General features: G+C 42.0%; 1 protein-coding gene across 2 annotated transcripts in view; it reads right to left on the minus strand.

Moving 5' to 3' along the window:
• ARHGEF33 (Rho guanine nucleotide exchange factor 33) overlaps positions 1–18,868 on the minus strand; it is a 242,473-nt gene that overhangs the window by 12,993 nt on the left and 210,612 nt on the right. For both annotated transcript variants that reach the window (XM_082252137.1, XM_082252136.1), the window contains exon 14: positions 17,266–18,019. In XM_082252137.1, the coding sequence (XP_082108263.1) occupies positions 17,266–18,019 (754 nt within the window). The remainder of the gene's footprint in view (positions 1–17,265; positions 18,020–18,868) is intronic.

Raw genomic sequence — 18,868 nt, forward strand, 5'->3', positions numbered from 1 at the left:
TATACTGTCCCTGTATAACGTGGAGCCTCTCATGGTGCCCCCTACTGACCCCGGCCCTTGGGCAGTCGGAGCACTGGAGCGGTTCTTGGAAGGCATCACCGGAGTCCCAGAGAACCGCTGCTTCAGGCGCGGGAGAATCGCCGATGTGATCCGGTGCCTATATTGCCGGAGATCTTTGGATCAGTAGTAGGATGTCGGTAGCTCTTTTCTAACACATCCGCCTCACTCTACATCCGTCCACGTTCCCCTACTGATCATTTTATATTTAAATATCACTACAGGGCCACCATTATTTGCCATATATAGTATAGGGACTAGATAGGTTACCGGATTGTTTTACTATAAATTCATACTCTTATTGTAATATTTTAACTACATTATCTTGGTTTCCCTTTAAGAGTACTGGTTCCTAATGACCCAGTAGTCCATATATGTGACTCAACATTATACATCATTATTAAATGGCTCTTACCTATGTTGACAATAGAAAAGGATAAGCCTAGCTTATAATGCAATCCAGCTAAAGACGGTGTCCTTCCATACTCTTATGTGTTGCCGATGTGGAGCTTTCTTCGTCGGCAAAACAATTACAGCATATAGACAAAGGATCAATGACCTTGTTAACTATGCAGGCAGTAGGAAAATGGTTACCCCCAGTTAGCTGCCATTTAGATCTTTTTTTTTTTAATTTAACATCTTTATTATCATTTTCTTATTATATAAAACAACATAAAACACAAAACACGTGGAACATTACATATTCATGGGCATATTTACCACTGCACCAAATTATCATAACACATGAGACAATTTCATACCAGAGAGCGAGAGAAGAGAGAAGAAAAGTGCCCATAAAATGCACCCAGGGCTTCCATCGCTCTTTAGTCTGTTCTTCCGTATTCTTTAGAGTCGCAGTCAGTTCCTCCATCCTATAAATCTCGTTGACCTTAGGGAACCATAGTTTACTCACAGGTGGTTGCGCTTGCCTCCACATAGCTGGGATACATGTCTTTGCAGCATTAAGAAGTCGAAGTGTTAGAGATTTTTTATATTTTCGGATTGAGCACCTCATAAGATGGAGGAGACACAATGCGGGATCCTCTCTCACCTCAAATGCTGTCAACTGTTTGATGACTGAAGCTACCTTTATCCAAAATGGCTGTAAAAAGGGACAGGCCCAAAAAATGTGGAGCATTGACCCCTCACCCGATCCACAACGCCAGCACCTATCCGAACAAGTTGCTTCCATCTTATGCAGCATACAGGGACCCTATACCATCTAGTTAGAATTTTGTAGCCTATCTCCTGATACTTACAGTCCATAGAGGATTTATGTACCATTGTCAGTATTTTATCTCTTTGCGCCGAAGTCAGGGAAATTTCCAGTTCCCTCTCCCATTGAGGTAAAAAAGAAACTCGTTGTCCCTTCGATTCATCTGTCGAAAATGTATAACATATAGACAGAGTATGTCTGAGGGGATTCCCCGCTCGACACATTGATTCAAATGTAGTTAAAGCTTGCGGTTCATACCCCCTTTGTTGGAGTAAAACAAGAAAATGTCAAATTTGACAGGTGCTTAAATAATCTAACTCTGGTTCGGTCCATTTGGCAGTCTCCCTATTTGTGGGTATTGGGCCCTGATGCCACATATCCATCGTATCTTACCCATATGGACCAGTCCCCGTACCTTAGCACTTGTACATCCCGGCGGGAAATCTTGGTTACCTACAATGGGCATAAGAGGAGAAAGTGCAGGTGCTACCATCGGATGCTGTTTTATCCGGCCGGATTTTTGTAATGTGGCTCCAATTGTAGGGTATAAAAGCACAGGATCTAAAGGGGCATATGAAGACCAGGGGGCCAGTGGTGTAAGCTGACCGGCCTCACCGACCTCCAGACCAACCCAGCGTTTAAATGCTATATTACTGTGCCAATCCAAGACTCGCACTAGATGTGATGCTCGATAATATCTAAGGATATCTGGGAGACCCACCCCCCCCTTCAACTTTGGCAGGGATAACGTCTGTAACCGAATCCTTGGGGACCTGGAGGCCCAAATGAAGGAGCGAAAAAGAGCCCTAGTCTGGTGAAAAAACGATAAAGGAACTGTAATCGGTATAGCTTGCATAATATAAAGAATCCGGGGCAAAATGTTCATTTTAAGAGCACTACACCTCTCAAACCATGTCAATGTCAAAGATTGCCACGCACGAAACTCTGCCTTTATTATTTCCAACAGAGGTGTATAATTTTTCCTGAATAAGTCCATGGGATCATCTGTGATTTGGACCCCCAAAAATGTTAATGAACCAGAAGCCCACTGAAACAGAAAGGATGTTCGCAGAGAACGCTCCTCCTGTACAGGAGTAGATATATTCAACGCCGCTGACTTGAACGTGAAATAATCGGGTTGGTGACGATATAAGCGGCCACCCAATGTTGTTCGCCAGCAACCCGCATGCCTGATATGTCATTATTGTGTATCAAGCACAGAAATGCTTCCAGTGTCAAAATAAAAACAAGAGGCGACAATGGACAACCCTGGCGGGTGCCATTTGAGTTTGGGAAGAACTCTGACCGTCACTCATTAACCCTTACCGCAGCCATCGGCATGGAATAAAGTGGCAATATACCTTGCATCATCTGTGGGCCTAGGCCAATATGTGACAGGATGGCCCGGATAAAACTCCAGGCCACCATGTCAAAGGCCTTCTCTGCATCCATTGATAACACCACCAATGGACTACGTGTCGCCCCTGCCTTATGGATAAGGTCAATGGTCCGGATTGTGTTGTCCCTTGCCTCCCGTAAAGGGACAAAACCCACTTGATCAAAATGCACAAGATTAGGGATATGAGGCATTAAGCGATTCGCAAGTATTTTTGCATATAGTTTGAGTCAAAATTAAGTAGAGAAATAGGTTGGTAGCTACCGCACAACTGAGGATCTTTCCCCTCCTTATGAATGAGGGTAATATATGCTCTAAGAGAATCATTAGGTGGCGGAATCCCGCCACTCACTGAATTAAAATAAGCTAAAAGTGGTTTACCTATACGATCCATAAACTGCTGGTAGTATAACATAGTGAGCCCATCCGGTCCCAGGGCTTTATGAGGTTTAGATTGCGATAGGGCCGTGGTTAATTTTTCAAGAGTAATCTCCCCCTCTAACATGGATGCCTGCTCCGTCGTAAGGAAAGGCATTCCCGCTTCCTGTATGTAAGCCTCTGCCAGATCCTTTTCCTCTTGAGGAGATTTCCGCCTGTCAGACGGTAGATTATACAGTGATTGAAAAAAAGAGTGAAACTCTCCTGCAATTTCTGACGATGTATGTACTAACTGACCATCGATCCTCTGTATATGTGAGATATGTGTTTGCCTCCTTGGGCCCCTAAGGGCCCTTGCCAACATTGCCCCAGGTTTACTTGAGAATTCATAATAATTCCTCCTTGCCCATGCCATTCCCCTTATAGTCTTCTGAAACAGAAGGCGATTTAACTCTTCTCTGGCATGGGTAAGAGGTATAAGATTCTCTACCGTGAGAGACTGTTTGTGTATTTTACTAAAGGACTCTACCTGAGAAAATAAAGCTGTCAAAGCATTTTCTTGTTCTCTCTTACGTCGCGTTCCGATTAGAATAAGCACCCCCCTTACAACACATTTATGAGCCTCCCATACTACTGACGGAGATAAGGAGTCATCCACATTCTCCAAAAAGTAGTTGGAGAGTACCTCGTCTACTTCTACCTTAGCCATTGATGATTGAATTAACGATTCATTAAGCCTCCACGTATACGGTCTAACAGGCTTAGAGTCCAAGACAATAGTGATGTGGACCGGAGCATGGTCCGACATAGAGAATGTATCAATATGTGAGGAGATTACTAAGGGGAGGTCTTTTAGCGGAATCAAAATATGATCTATTCGAGTGTAAACATTATGGATCGGTGAGTAATATGTATAGTCTCGCTCACCTGGGTGCATCAATCGCCATGGATCAGTCAGATCGAGGAGAGAGAGTTTCCGTTGTAGGCATCATAGCCGTTTATGAGAAATACTTGATGTACCCCTGGACGTATCCAGCAGTGGTTCAGATACATTATTAAAATCTCCACCCATCACGAGGTGCCCCTCCCGAAAACCCAAGACTACCGGAATCAGATGCTGCAAAAAAGATATATGATCTGTATTAGGCATATACACATTTAGTAACGTTACTGTAGTGCGTCCAATATTCCCTTCAACCAGTAGGAATCTGCCAGAGGGATTCTTCTTTAAACGACCAGGTAAGGGCCCTAGAAAAAAGAGTACTTACACCCTTGGATTTAGAAATAGGTGATGGTGCATGATACACCCGGGGAAATTCCCTGTTGTACAACTTAGGGACACAATCCTTTCGGAAATACGTCTCCTGTATAAATGCTATATGTGAGTGGCTACGTTTTAAATCCTGCAGGAGGTGTGTGCGTTTTTCCGGTGCAGTTAGCCCCCTTACATTCAAGGTAGTCACCTTACATCCCGAAACTGCCTGCCCTGCCGAGGGCAGCATTTCTACATCTCCTCCTGTCATCACGCCCTGGTCCCCCCAAAAAAAAAAAGAAGAAAAAAAAAAAGACAATTCACAAAATACACACACTAATCTGTATACCAGTACAGGTTCCTAAGCAATGTTAAACTATAACTATGCGCAACCTGGCGCAACCTAACGTGGGAGAAAATGTGGGTAGTAAATACTTTAAATAATAAGAGACGTGACCCGAGCGTGCCAGCCCACTTATTTATCAGTCAGACTAGGACCCCCTAGTCAGGCTTATATAACTACCTGCTCTTTCAAAAAAAAAAGAAAAACCCCATTTGCTTACAGAAATACTATAAACCCCCCCTCCCTCTTCCACCCCCTACCCCCGCCTTAGATCACTTTTCCCTCCTCCATCCCCCCAATGACCATATTAGAGCCCTTAGGTCTCACAGAGTCTTTAGATCCATCCACCAAAGCAAAAGTATTTGACATATACCCTGCTAGAAAGACATCATCTCGAGATCATAAGCTATCCCCCTCACCAGAACACAATAAGAGGGGAAAAAAAAGAAAAAATAATAGTAAGGACTTAAACATATCCTCAAGGAGGCAGCTTTAAAGTGAGCACATTTGTGTAAAGTCTCCTGGAAAAAAAAAAAAGAAGAAAACTTAAACTTTGTTAATGGGAGTACTTTCTACTGCCAAGCTAATACGTCCTTTCCCACGCTGCTGGAGCCTAGAGGGGTAGGGGCCAAAAAGACCCTGACTCCATGTACCACTGAGCCAATCAGGAATCTGTACAGGGGGGACTCTAGAAAAGTGGACTCTGAAGTTGATCATGCCATCTCAGCACAAAAGGGTTTCCTTTCCTCATAACCACCAGATGGAATGGGTGTCCCCAGTCATATGTTGCTTCAGCATTTCGGATCACTGCTAACAGTGGTTTTAATATTAGAGATGGCCTTGCGGTTCGCCCGGCGGTCGGTTTTGCTTGTTCGCTACCCGCCAAATTTGCGAACACATGGTGTTGTTCGCAGCGGGCCATATTATTTTACATTGGGGAGAACTTTGACCCATGACACAGCCGTCAGGTGGAACGGGACAGCCAATTAAAACATTTCAGCACATGGACATGCCCCCTACCCTATAAATAGACCTGAGCTGTCGGCCATTTCACATTCTGCTTTTTGCCAGCGTAGGGAGAGGTCTGCTGTATGCATCAGGGAGAGATTGCCAGACACAAATAGCTCTGTTAAGATCCACAAAAGTCCTTTTCAGGGCTGGTATTTCGGTATAGGTCTACTAGTATCTTTTCAGGTTAGGGGCAGGTATCCAGTCGGTGCTTTAGGGGCAGTCAGAGATCGGCAGCAGTCACACAAATCGCTCTGTTAATGTCCACAAAAGTCCTTTTCAGGGCTGGTATTTCGGTATAGGTCCAGTCTCTTTTCAGGTTAGGGACAGGTATCCAGTCTGTGCTTTAGGGGCAGTTAGAGATCGGCTGCAGTCACACAAATCGCTCTGTTAATGTCCACAAAAGTCATTTAAAGGGCTGCAATTTTTGGTATAGGTCCAGTCTCTTTTCAGGTTAGGGGACAGGTATCCGGTCTGTGCTTTAGGGGCAGTTAGAGATTGGCAGCAGTCACACAAACCGCTCTGTTAATGTCCACAAAAGTCATTTAAATGGCTGCAATTTTTTTGGTATTGCTGTGCAGTGCACTTTATAGGGGGGTAATCCACAGTATAATATACTTTGTAGAGAGCGTATTATAGTGGATTAGTAGTATTATTGTGCACTGTGCAGCATTGTGACAGGTGTGGTGACTGAGCGTTGCTGCAGCAATACTACAAACAGTGACAAAAGCACTTATAATGTATTATAACTGGTGTGATATCTGAGTATACTTTTACAAGTGTATTTGTGTCATGCAACAATATTGCAACAATATTGCCTATTTTGCTGAGTTAAGTCTGATACACACAGTGCCAAACTCACTGGCCAATTTTTTGAACAACTGGTGTGATAGACCAGTGGCCCCCCAATACCACATATTGAAGTGGGGTGTTATTTAACAGTATAATTTTCTAAGAGTGTACTTTAGTCCTGCAAAAATTTGGCCTCTTGCTGTGTAAACTGTGCTACACACAGTGACAACAGTTACTGGCCAATTATTTGTAGAACTGTTGTAATAGACCTGTGGCCCCCCAATACCACAGATTGAAGCGGGGTGTTATCTGAGTATACTTTTACAAGAGTATTTGTGTCCTGCAACAATATTGCCTCTTTTGCGGAGTTAAGTCTGGTACACACAGTGCCAAACTCACTGGCCAATTTTTGAACAACTGGTGTGATAGACCAGTGCCCCCCCAATACCACATATATGTATCAGGAGTGAGCCATCAACCATGTACAGTCACATCTGGCGCTCCAAGGACGCCGGCACAAGGCTCCGCAGTGTGGGCTTTTTTTAATGTGTCCGTTGCTGACAACAGTGTTGCCATCTGCAGCCTTTGCAGTCAACGCATAAGTCGCAGTAAGCCCAACACTCACCTAGGGACAACCACCTTAAGAAGGCACCTGAAATCCCATCACCAAGCCCAGTGGGAGCAACACCGTCAGAACCCACAAAGCCACACTCCAGGCTCTCAGCGTCCAGCCTCTTCACCTTCTCCTTCTTCTCTCTCCTCACATTTGTCCTCCACTCCACCTTCCATGATGCCTTCTTCACGTTGTTCTGGAAAAAGGCAGGCTTCTGTGGCCCAAATGTTGGAGTGTAAAAAAGGTGTCCGACAGGTGTCCGACTATATTGAGTTAACGGCCGATGTGGACGCTCTGAGGAGTGATGAACCCCTGGACTACTGGGTGGGCAGGCTTGACCTCTGGCCAGAGCTTGCACAAATTGCAATGGAACTGTTGGCTTTCCCCCCGTCCAGTGTCCTGTCCAAAAGGACGTTCAGCGCAGCAGGGGAGATTGTGACCGATAAGCGCACTCGCCTAGCTCATGACAGTGTAGACTACCTCACATTTATAAAAATGAATGAGGCATGGATCTCTGAGGAATTCAACACATGTGACCAGTAGTGATGTCGCGAACCTAACATTCCTAAATTGTTTGGAATAACATGCTTTAAAACATCCAGTGTGTGTATACGATCAGGTATGATGTTGTATCAATCAGGTAGTGTAAGGGTTACGCCCGCTTCACAGTGACAGACCAAATATATATTTTTTTAATTTGCAAGGTGCTGTGCCACCGTATATGAGTGGTGGGCACTGCAGTGGGAACAGTACACTCTGTTTTTTTTTCACTACAATTTTTTTCATCTAAGACTGATTGCTACAATTTTCTTTGGACTTTTTTTCACAGTCTTCACCCTCACACTGCTATTCAGTGTATATATCTAATTTGTAGATATATTTCACATTTGTAACTACTAAGATTGTTTTGCTACTGAAGAGTTTTAGTGGTTCACCCTTCATAGGGCACTTAAAATATTTTTTTATTTTCCTCCATTTTAGCACTTTTTTTCTTTAAGATGATCACATTCGTCACTTTTTATTGATTCACTTTATTTGATTGAAGAGTTGGATGGGTTCACTCTTCATAGGGCACTTCACTTTATAATATTGTTTTCTTCTTTCTTCTGCTGAATGTTGGATCAGTACCCTTTATTATTGATTCTTTCACAGCATTCACTTTGCACAGGATACTTATTCAAGTGCTATTGATTCAGCATATTGAGGATCTCACTTTATCATATTTATGCACTTTCACTTTGGCACTCAAGCACCTTTGTCATTTTTATCTGAAGGTTGATGTATTGATTTTATACTATTGATTTTAAATTATTGATTAATTTTAAAGATCTACTTTTAGATATCTATGGTTCACCGGTTTTAGAATATCTGCGCTGATTTTTACTCTTTATTTTATCTTGTTGTATGTGGGGGCACTACAAAATTAGCTGCAGCTTTCTGGTGCTCCATTGTTCTATATTGGTACCTCCTCTTTTTTCTGTTCCCTTCTCTTCATTTGGTAGCGCATAGATTTATCTTCATATACACTCTGTGGACCTGACAGTCACTGGCAGGCCAGGCAACTGCAATTATAAAAAAATATATATATTTTTAATTTGCAAGCTGCTGTGCCACTGTATATATGAGTGGTGGGCACTGCAGTGGGCACAGTACACTCTGTGGACCTGACAGTCACTGGCAGGCCAGGCAACTGCAATTATAAAAAAATATATATATTTTTAATTTGCAAGCTGCTGTGCCACCGTATATATCAGTGGTGGGCACTGCAGTGGGCACAGTACACTCTGTGGACCTGACAGTCACTGGCAGGCCAGGCAACTGCAATTATAAAAAAAAATTTTTTTTTTCAATTTGCAACAAGCTGCTGTGCCACTGTATATATATCAGTGGTGGTCACTGCAGTGGGCACAGTAGGTGGTGGGTCTGTGGCCTCTCACACACGGCGGGCAGGCAACTGCACACAATAGATAAATATATATATATATCTAAAAAAGAATTACTCAAATGCCAGCCCTCAAAAGGGCTTTTTGGGGACAATATATATATATATATATAGATATATATATATATCTATATATATATATATATAGATATATATATATATAAAAAATTACTCAAATACCAGCCCTAAAAAGGGCTTTTTGGGGTGCTGTCAGGATGCTGTCCTTACACAGCAGGAGTGGACCGAGAACACTAACTAACAAGACCGAGAACACTGACTAACAACTGTCCCTAGCTATTAACAGCAGCAGCACTCTCCGTGCTCTCACTAACACACTGCTTCAGAATGATCTAAGATGGATGCTGCCCTTGCTTTTTTATAGGAGGTGGGAGGGTGTGGGAGGGAGGGTATGCTGATTGGCTGGAATGTGTCTGCTGACTGTGAGGTACAGGGTCAAAGTTTGCCTCAATGATGAAGTATAGGGGGCGGACCGAACATCGCATATGTTCGCCCGCAGCGGCGGACGCGAACAAGCAATGTTCGCCGGGAACTGTCCGCTGGCGAACAGTTCGGGACATCTCTATATATGAGTGGTGGGCACTGCAGTACACTCTGTGGACCTGACACTCACTGGCAGGCCAGGCAACTGCAATTATAAAAAAAATATATATATTTTTAATTTGCAAGTTGCTGTGCCACTGTATATATGAGTGGTGGGCACTGCAGTGGGCACAGTACACTCTGTGGACCTGACACTCACTGGCAGGCCAGGTAACTGCAATTATAAAAAAATATATTTTTTTAATTTGCAAGCTGCTGTGCCACCGTATATATGAGTGGTGTGCACTGCAGTGGGCACAGTACACTCTGTGGACCTGACACTCACTGGAAGGCCAGGCAACTGCAATTATAAAAAAATATATATATTTTTAATTTGCAAGCTGCTGTGCCACCGTATATATGAGTGGTGGGCACTGCAGTGGGCACAGTACACTCTGTGGACCTGACAGTCACTGGCAGGCCAGGCAACTGCAATTATAAAAAATAATTCTTTTTTTTTAATTTGCAAGCTGCTGTGCCACCGTATATATCAGTGGTGGGCACTACAGTGGGCACAGTACACTCTGTGGACCTGACACTCACTGCAATTATGACAGAGGAAAAAAAAAATATTTTTTAAACTGCAAGGTACTGTGCCACCCGATATGAGTGTGGTGTGCACACAGTACAGTCTGTGGTGGGTCTGTGGCCTCTCACACACGGCGGGCAGGCAACTGCACAATAAATATATATATATATACAGTCAGGTCCATAAATATTGGGACATTGACACAATTCTAGTCTTTTTGGCTCTATACACAACCACAATGGATTTGAAATGAAACAAACAGGATGTGCTTTAACTGCAGACTTTCAGCTTTAATTTTAAGGTATTTACATCCAAATCAGGTGAAAGGTGTAGGAATTACAACAGTTTGTATATGTGCCTCCCACTTTTTAAGGGACCAAAAGTAATGGAACAATTGGCTTCTCAGCTGTTCCATGGCCAGGCGTGTGTTATTCCCTCATTAAACCATTTACAAGGAGCAGATAAAAGGTCCAGGGTTCATTTCAAGTGTGCTATTTGCATTTGGAATCTGTTGCTGTCAACTCTCATTATGAGATCCAAAGAGCTGTCACTATCAGTGAAGTAAGCCATCATTAGGCTGAAAAAAACAAAACAAACCCATCAGAGAGATAGCAAAAACATTAGGTGTGGCCAAATCAACTGTTTGGAACATCCTTAAAAAGAAAGAATGCACCGGTGAGCTCAGCAACAGCAAAATACCCGGAAGACCACGGAAAACAACTGTGGTGGATGACCGAAGAATTCTTTCCCTGGTGAAGAAAACACCCTTCACAACAGTGGGGCAGATCAAGAAAACTCTCCAGGAGGTAGGTGTATGTGTGTCAAAATCAACAATGAAGAGAAGACTTCACCAGAGTGAATACAGAGGGTTCACCACAAGATGTAAACCATTGGTGAGCCTCAAAAACAGGAAGGCCAGATTAGAGTTTGCCAAACAACATCTAAAAAAGCCTTCACTGTTCTGGAACAACATCCTATGGACAGATGAGACCAAGATCAACTTTTACCAGAGTGATGGGAAGAGAAGAGTATGGAGAAGGAAAGGAACTGCTCATGGTCCAAAGCTAACCACCTCATCAGTGAAGCATGGTGGTGGTAGTGTCATGGCGTGGGCATGTATGGCTGCCAATGGAACTGGTTCTCTTGTATTTATTGATGATGTGACTGCTGACAAAAGCAGCAGGATGAATTCTGAAGTGTTTCGGGCAATATTATCTGCTCATATTCAGCCAAATGCTTCAGAACTCATTGGACGGCGCTTCACAGTGCAGATGGACATTGACCCGAAGCATACTGCGAAAGCAACCAAAGAGTTTTTTTAAGGGAAAGAAGTGGAATGTTATGCAATGGCCAAGTCAATCCCCTGACCTGAATCCGATTGAGCTTGCATTTCACTTGCTGAAGACAAAACTGAAGGGAAAATGCCCCAAGAACAAGCAGGAACTGAAGACAGTTGCAGTAGAGGCCTGGCAGAGCATCACCAGGGATGAAATCCAGCATCTGGTGATGTCTATGCATTCCAGACTTCAGGTTGTAATTGACTGCAAAGGATTTGCAATCAAGTATTAAAAAGTGAAAGTTTGATTTATGATTGTTGATCTGTCCCAATACTTTTGGTCCCTTAAAAAGTGTGAGGCACATATACAAACTGTTGTAATTCCTACACCGTTCACCTGATTTGGATGTAAATACCCTCAAATTAAAGCTGAAAGTCTGCAGGCAAATTTTGTTTGTTTCATTTCAAATCCATTGTGGTGGTGTATAGAGCCAAAAAGGTTAGAATTGTGTCCATGTCCCAATATTTATGGACCTGACTGTATATATATATCAAAAAAAAAATGACTCAAATACCAGCCCTAAAAAGGGCTTTTTGGGGTGCTGTCAGGATGCTGTCCTTACAGCATCCTGACAGCATCTGTAAAGGTTCCGGCAAATTGTGGAATGGATGCGGACCCATTTTACAGATGTGAGAATGGACCCTATATGTATAAGACATGTATTTACCGGCTTCTGTCAGTTCTGGCTTATTTATGAAAAAAATATATATATATTTTTTGCTGTAAAAAAAAAACAAAAAAAAAAAACATTTAGGGCAACTTTTTCAATTGCAATACTTCTGTTATGACATTGTCCATGTGCTGGGACTATTTGTGCACAGCTAGTATGTCTTTTGTGGCTGCAAATAAGACCTAAAGGTTTTTAAAGTTTGCCTCCCATTAAAGTCAATGGGGCCCGCTGCGAACTTGCGGTTCGCTGACTTTTGAGAAATTTGCGGCTGATGTTCGCGAACCGCCCGGCCGACGTTCGTCCATCACTATTTAATATAGCTCTTATCCTCAGAGTACCCCTGGAGAGGTCAGACAATAATCTTATTGAGGATCCTTCATATTCCAGTGAACCATGATTCCAAGCCCGTCGGATAATGTCCTCTTTAACAGCATAGAAGTGTATTCTGACCAATACATCACGGGGATGATCTACCCCTGTGCTGCGGGGGGCCTGGACTCTGTCTATTTCAATGTGGGGACGGCCCAGTAATTCATTAAAAATCTTTACAACAGTCACCTTAAGATCAGGGCCTGGTATGGCTTCTGATATTCCCCGTATCCTAATTAGGGATGATCGAACGGTTCGGGTCGACCATCGGTTCGACCCGAACATTGGCTGTTCGAAATTCGGCCGAATTCCGAACTTTTTGCTGAAAAAGTTCAGAATTTGGCAACCAGAACCGACCAAAATGCAATGGGACAGGAAATGGGCTTTAAAAGCTCGTGATTGGACCAGAACCATCAGTAAAAACCAATTGAGGGGGCAGGAGAATGCTAGGAATGTGATTGGAGTGACTAGGGGGTCCAGAGGCCAATCATTAGTGAATACGCCCCCCAGTATATAAGATAGCCCCCGCCAAATTCCTAGCATTGTAATACAGGGCTGTGGAAGAGAGTGGAAGCAGTTCTGTGACTTCTGCTACAAAGTGTCATTTAGCAATTTTTAGTGTGAGGAAAGGGATATTTAGTGTAGTTAGGGTGCTATTTTCCACTTTAGTTAGCTTTAATAATCTAGTTTCTGTAGGGAAAGTGTTAAGTGTATGGGGACCGTAGTGTAGTGTAGGGTTAACTGACTCTGACTGCTATGGCAGGGTGACAAAACCCTTCCATGTCAGGGTGACCGCTACAGAGAAAAGATCGTTTCTCTTAGGTCACTTACAGAACAGCGATATGGCTTCTCGCCGGTCAGCCTGCTTTTTGCTGCAGGCGTTCATAGGGCTTTTTTGAGGACATGTTTGGAGTCAGGCATGACATCTGAACTTCTGTATAGGGGTATATATACACACACATGTATGTATATATACACCTACACATACATAGGTGTGAAAGTAGCAGAACACTATGCTTGCGCTAATGATATAATTAACAGGCATATGTCTCCGCTCCTATCACACCTATATATGTGTATGTGTATATATACATATAAGTGTGTGTGTATATATACCCCTATACAGAAGTTTAGATGTTTTGCCTGCCTCCAAAGACTCCCAAAAAATGCCCAAAAAAACGCATGCGCCAAAAAAAACCCGCCCAGGTGTGTTATTGCAGGGGGTTTTTTTGGGCATTTTTTTGGGGTCTTTGGAGGCAGGCAAAACATCTGAACTTCTGTGTAGGGGTATATATACACACACACTTATATGTATATATACACATACACATATATATAGGTGTGATAGGAGAGGAGACATATTGGTGTTAATTATTTCATTAGCGCAAGCATAGTGTTCTGCTATTTTCACACCTATATGTGTGTAGGTGTATATATACATATAAGTGTGTGTGTGTATACATACTCCTACACAGAAGTTCTGATGTTATGCCTGCCTCCAATAACCCCCAAAAAATGCCCAAAAAAACTCTTGCTACAAAACCGGCAAGGTGAGAAAATAGCAGAGCCATATCCCTGTTCTATAAGTTTTCTAATACAAACAATCTTTTTTTTTCTGGTTCTGGACATGCTACAGAGCTGAAACTTCACAGGTACACTTTTTAGACCCCCCCCCCCCCCCAGACACTAATTCACTAAATCTAATTTTTTTTTTTTTTCAATAATTTTTTCAATAATTGTCTCTCTATCAAAAATGACAATTTTTAAGAACTTTTTTTTGTATGATTAATAGTCCCTGGGGCATGACCCAGAACCCTAGGCCCTTTTTAGGGGCATTTATTGGGTTTTAGGGCTTCAAAATTGTGTTTTTTGATTACCGAAGTTCGGGTCCCATTGATTTCAATGGGGTTCTAAAATCCGGGCTGAACTTTTGGGAAGTTCGGGTGTTCTGGTCGAACCAAACTTTTGAAAAGTTCGATCATCCCTAATCCTAATATTATTTCTACGGCTGCGGTTGTAATCGTAATGAAATCTATTTTTTCTGTATAGCTGCATATGAGCCCTCCAGTTCTGTGACACGTGAGTCTAATATAGACTGAGTTATTTCCACAGCTCCTATTTTACTGTCTGTCTGATTGATTTGCTGTTTAAGAGTATTTATTTCATATGAGAGGTTACTCACAATTGTAGCTGCAATTTCATGCATGTCTTGTTTAGTTGGAATAATGGAGAGAAACTCCTTCCATTCTGAGGCCGTCAGGCATTCAGGTCTGCGAGGTGAGCCGGAGGTCTCTTCAGGTACTACTGACAAAATGTCCGCTGTAGCCCTTGAGGATGGGGAGCCTTGGGGTGAAGGAGATTGAGCTGCCGCCTGACCCTGTGTTGTCTTTGGCGGTTTCTTATGAGACGCCAGGCCGGCGGTAGGTGGTCTGGTCGGAGCCATCTTAGCGAGCTCCGTGCCTGTCTGGAGGGGAGGTCTTCGGAGAAAGTATGCCGCAATATGCGCTCTCCTACCCGTCAACGGCAAACTCACCGGCTTGTTAATAGCAGGCATAAGGGGGATGGAGAGCTTGTACGGCTTCGCTGGCTGCATAGGCTGGAGCACCTCTCTGGATCACGGAGCTCTGATGCTTCACGTCCTCATGGCTTCGTTACCTAGCTACACCCTCCCACCTGCAAGCATGTGCTTGCAGCTACTTTTCCACCCATTTAGATCTTTACCATCGTTTCAATACTTTGTATGTATCATTCATAATTTTGGAAAAAATTTCTAGAGACCCATGAGGGGGAAACTCGGATAAAAAAATCCTGCAAAGAAAGACTCTCTGGATAGAGAGACTAAATGCTACCTCTCCCCCGGGCCTGAACGAGATCTCCTATAAAACCTTCCTTTAGGTCAATAAGTATCATGATATTTAAAAAAGATAATAAATACACTATATATGCAATTAGAACTGTAGATTTATCTTCAAATGCACCCCTGCACCAATTACACTATGTGATTGTTTTTCATTTACCACATAGATATTTTTTTAGTATTGTCTCTTCTTATGGAGTAGGATGTTGTGTTCCTGTATTTCCTTTATATGCTGCAGTACAACAGGTAATTGAGGAGAGGGTGACGTCACACGCCTGCAACATTGTGGGCGGGGACACCTGGGTTGGGGCACACTTAAGGAGAGCAGGCGGGAAGCCAGACAGGAGAGCTGTAACACTAGCGGCTTAAAGAGTCTGGTGGTGATACACACTTCGAAAGATCCAAGAAGGACCATACCGTTTATCAATACCAACCTATGGTAAGCACAACTTAATTAGGTAAAAATTGTATCTCACAATATTTAATGTAACACTATATTACCACTTTCTAGGAAGAATTCCTGTTAAGGGCTTATATAGTCCAGTTTGTTTACCAGCTGCAGCCTCTCCTGATTTGTACGGTCCAATGGCTGATTTAGGATACTATGGAAGGACACTGTATTTAACTGGATTGCATTACAAGCTAGGTTTATCCTGTTCTATTGCCAACATAGGTAAGAGCCATTTAATAATGTGTAATGTTGAGTCACATATATAGACTACTGGGTCATCAGGAACCAGTACCCTTAAAGGGAAACCAAGATAATGTAGTTAAAATATTACAATAAGCATACGAATTTATAGTAAAACAATCCAGTAACCTATCTAGTTCCTATACTATATATGGCAAATAACAGTATGTATTGTAGATGTTATAGTGCTTGCCCTTGTTTATATATACAACCCTATTACCTTGTTATCATCATCGCCATTGCTTATAGGTGTGCCCCCACCTCCACAATTGATGGATGGGACCCCTTGCGCTCCTGTTGCTTGGTTGCACTCCCTCTAGTCGGTTTGCGGTTGCAAACAACTTTTTAGTAAGTACAGCCATGATCCATGGCACAGATTGCTATAGTTGTAATTAACGGATTTATATATGGTTATTGATTGTATACTCTATCTTCATGTAGAATTATCGTCTCTTATTGAAATAAGCTCCCGAAGAAGCGAGGTCGGAGCAAAACATGTCACGCTGAACCCTAACAACTGTACACAACACCCCACTGTTGGTTGCCCAGAAACAATCTAGAATAGGAATATGTATCCACAGGTCTTACTCTTGCTGTAATGGGTGTGATTATCCAACAACTGAGGTTGATGGTCTATAGGGATGTTGGGATATTGACATAATATCCAATATATGTGTTGTTTTAAATGAAAAACTGTCTGTTCAAACTGTAATTGTAATAAAATGCAATTATTTTGCCAAAATTAGCTTTTTGTGAAGCTGTGCTGTGCCACTAAAGTCTGTTTTCTCCATATCCTCCCATTTCCATACAGTGTGTTTAAGGGCGAGGCACTAGTTTATACATCAATGTCCACATTGCCACTCTGTGGTGACATTCAACACTGAATAGGGTAAGTGTTAACCAAAGAGTTTGGGACAAATGTTGGCTCAATTTCCCATCAAATGTTTGATAAATATACCCCAATATCTTGCAAAAATATACATTGTTATAAACCTATATATATTACATTACCTTCAAGATATATCAGCAGTTTTGCTTTAGTAAACCCCTGTCTTGGAGAATAACATAGTATGCTAGCAATGAGTAAAGTTATCTCAGTGAACAATACACTTTCTTTTCATTTTTAATACGCAAAAAGAGATTTGAAAAATATGAATATACTATAATCTATGACACACATTCACATTTTATAGCAGTTAATTTTTAACTTCTTACCTCCAACAGGGATCTACTATCTACATGAGGCCTCTGTGGATTATAAAAGTGCCTGTGGGATATGTGGGATGAGGCTAATAGAGGATGGTACTGGGTGCTTCGATCCTGCTTGAACTGCATCCTGTTAGCATTGGTGCTTCTAGTGCTGTACAACCTGGTAGCCATGGCCTCTTGATTGCGAGGGAACTCCTTAAGCGATCGACTCAAAGGTTTGTTTTTCCCATGGATTCCTTCATGTCGGTAGCTACTGTTACTCACAGGGGAAATGCAACTTCTTGCCATGGGCTGCTGAGAACGTTCAGTTTTGTTGGATTCCAGTGTGAAGTTGATGGGCTTCAAAAAGCAAATATCAAGACTAGATTCAGATGAACCTGCTGAACATGACTCAAAGAGAGGTCTGTTATGAAATGTCTCTTCTTCATATGGAGTGGATACACCTATAATCTCATCACCATACTCAAATTGCTCATAGTTGGTTGTGAAAGTACCATCAGGTAGAATGTTTGATGAATTTCTTATGGATCTTTCTATATCAAGCACTGAAGGATTACTTTCATATTCCATCTCTGGAATAGATTGTAGTGGGGCCACTAGTGAACTAACTTCTTGGTCTGTCCTGCTGAAGGAAGCTGGAGCGGATAGGTTCTCTGACCTGTCGTGTTTCTTTCCTTCAGCTTCCCATTCTGATGTCTTTAATGGCTGTATAGCTTCTACTGGAGTTTGTCTGCCTTTTTTCACATGTGGAACCAGATGCCTTGAAAATAATTTATAGGAAAGAACATGGTTATTCCATTGGCTGTACTTATGCTTACTTACAAAGACTATGTAGTATGCAACTCTATCAAAAACTATATATAGTCACAAAAAAGTGCAGCGCTTTCCTTCAATAAAGTACATTCAAATTATAGCGCATAAATAAATATCTGAAAACACCTATATATAATATTTATACACTATCATTTGAATGCATTTTAGTGAAGGGAAGCGCTGCACTTTTTTGTGACTATATATATTTATTGCATTTTGTACAGATGGTTGGATGCAAAGTGGTGCTCGCTGCTTCCTATAGTATATAGAGTTAAGTAATAGGTGGTTAATACAAAGGGATAGCGCGGAAAGTTTTTTTCACATTTCCATCAAAAACGAGTTTTTTTTTTCTAGCTTTAGATAGAATGGGGAAGGGTTAGAATACTGTTCCTTTTAATGTCTTTTGTGCCACTGGGGAGATTTCTGCTCACTTTCTGTCCTGTCTTAATGTTATCACTATACAGTATGAGGTAATTACAGGAATCTTTAACGGTAATATGGAATCTCCCTATTTTCTCCCTATTCAAAACTAAAACAAAAAAGTTATGCCTGGAGTTCTACTTTAGGAGAATACATTCAACTCTATAGGGACTACATACATACATACTACATACAAGTTTACAAGTGCTTGGAAAACTGAAATAACAAAAAATATTGGGCTGGCCAACAAACTTTATTTAGTAGTTAAATCTAGCTATATGCACTTTTTGAAAACAAAAAAGGGGGTCAGCGCTAAAGAAAAGGGCAGCTTGCAATAGGTAAAAATACAGTACCCAAGCAAACCGACAAAGAAAAT

Source organism: Pelophylax lessonae, assembly GCF_965119305.1.
Source record: "Pelophylax lessonae genome assembly, chromosome: 3".
NCBI lineage: Eukaryota > Metazoa > Chordata > Amphibia > Anura > Ranidae > Pelophylax > Pelophylax lessonae.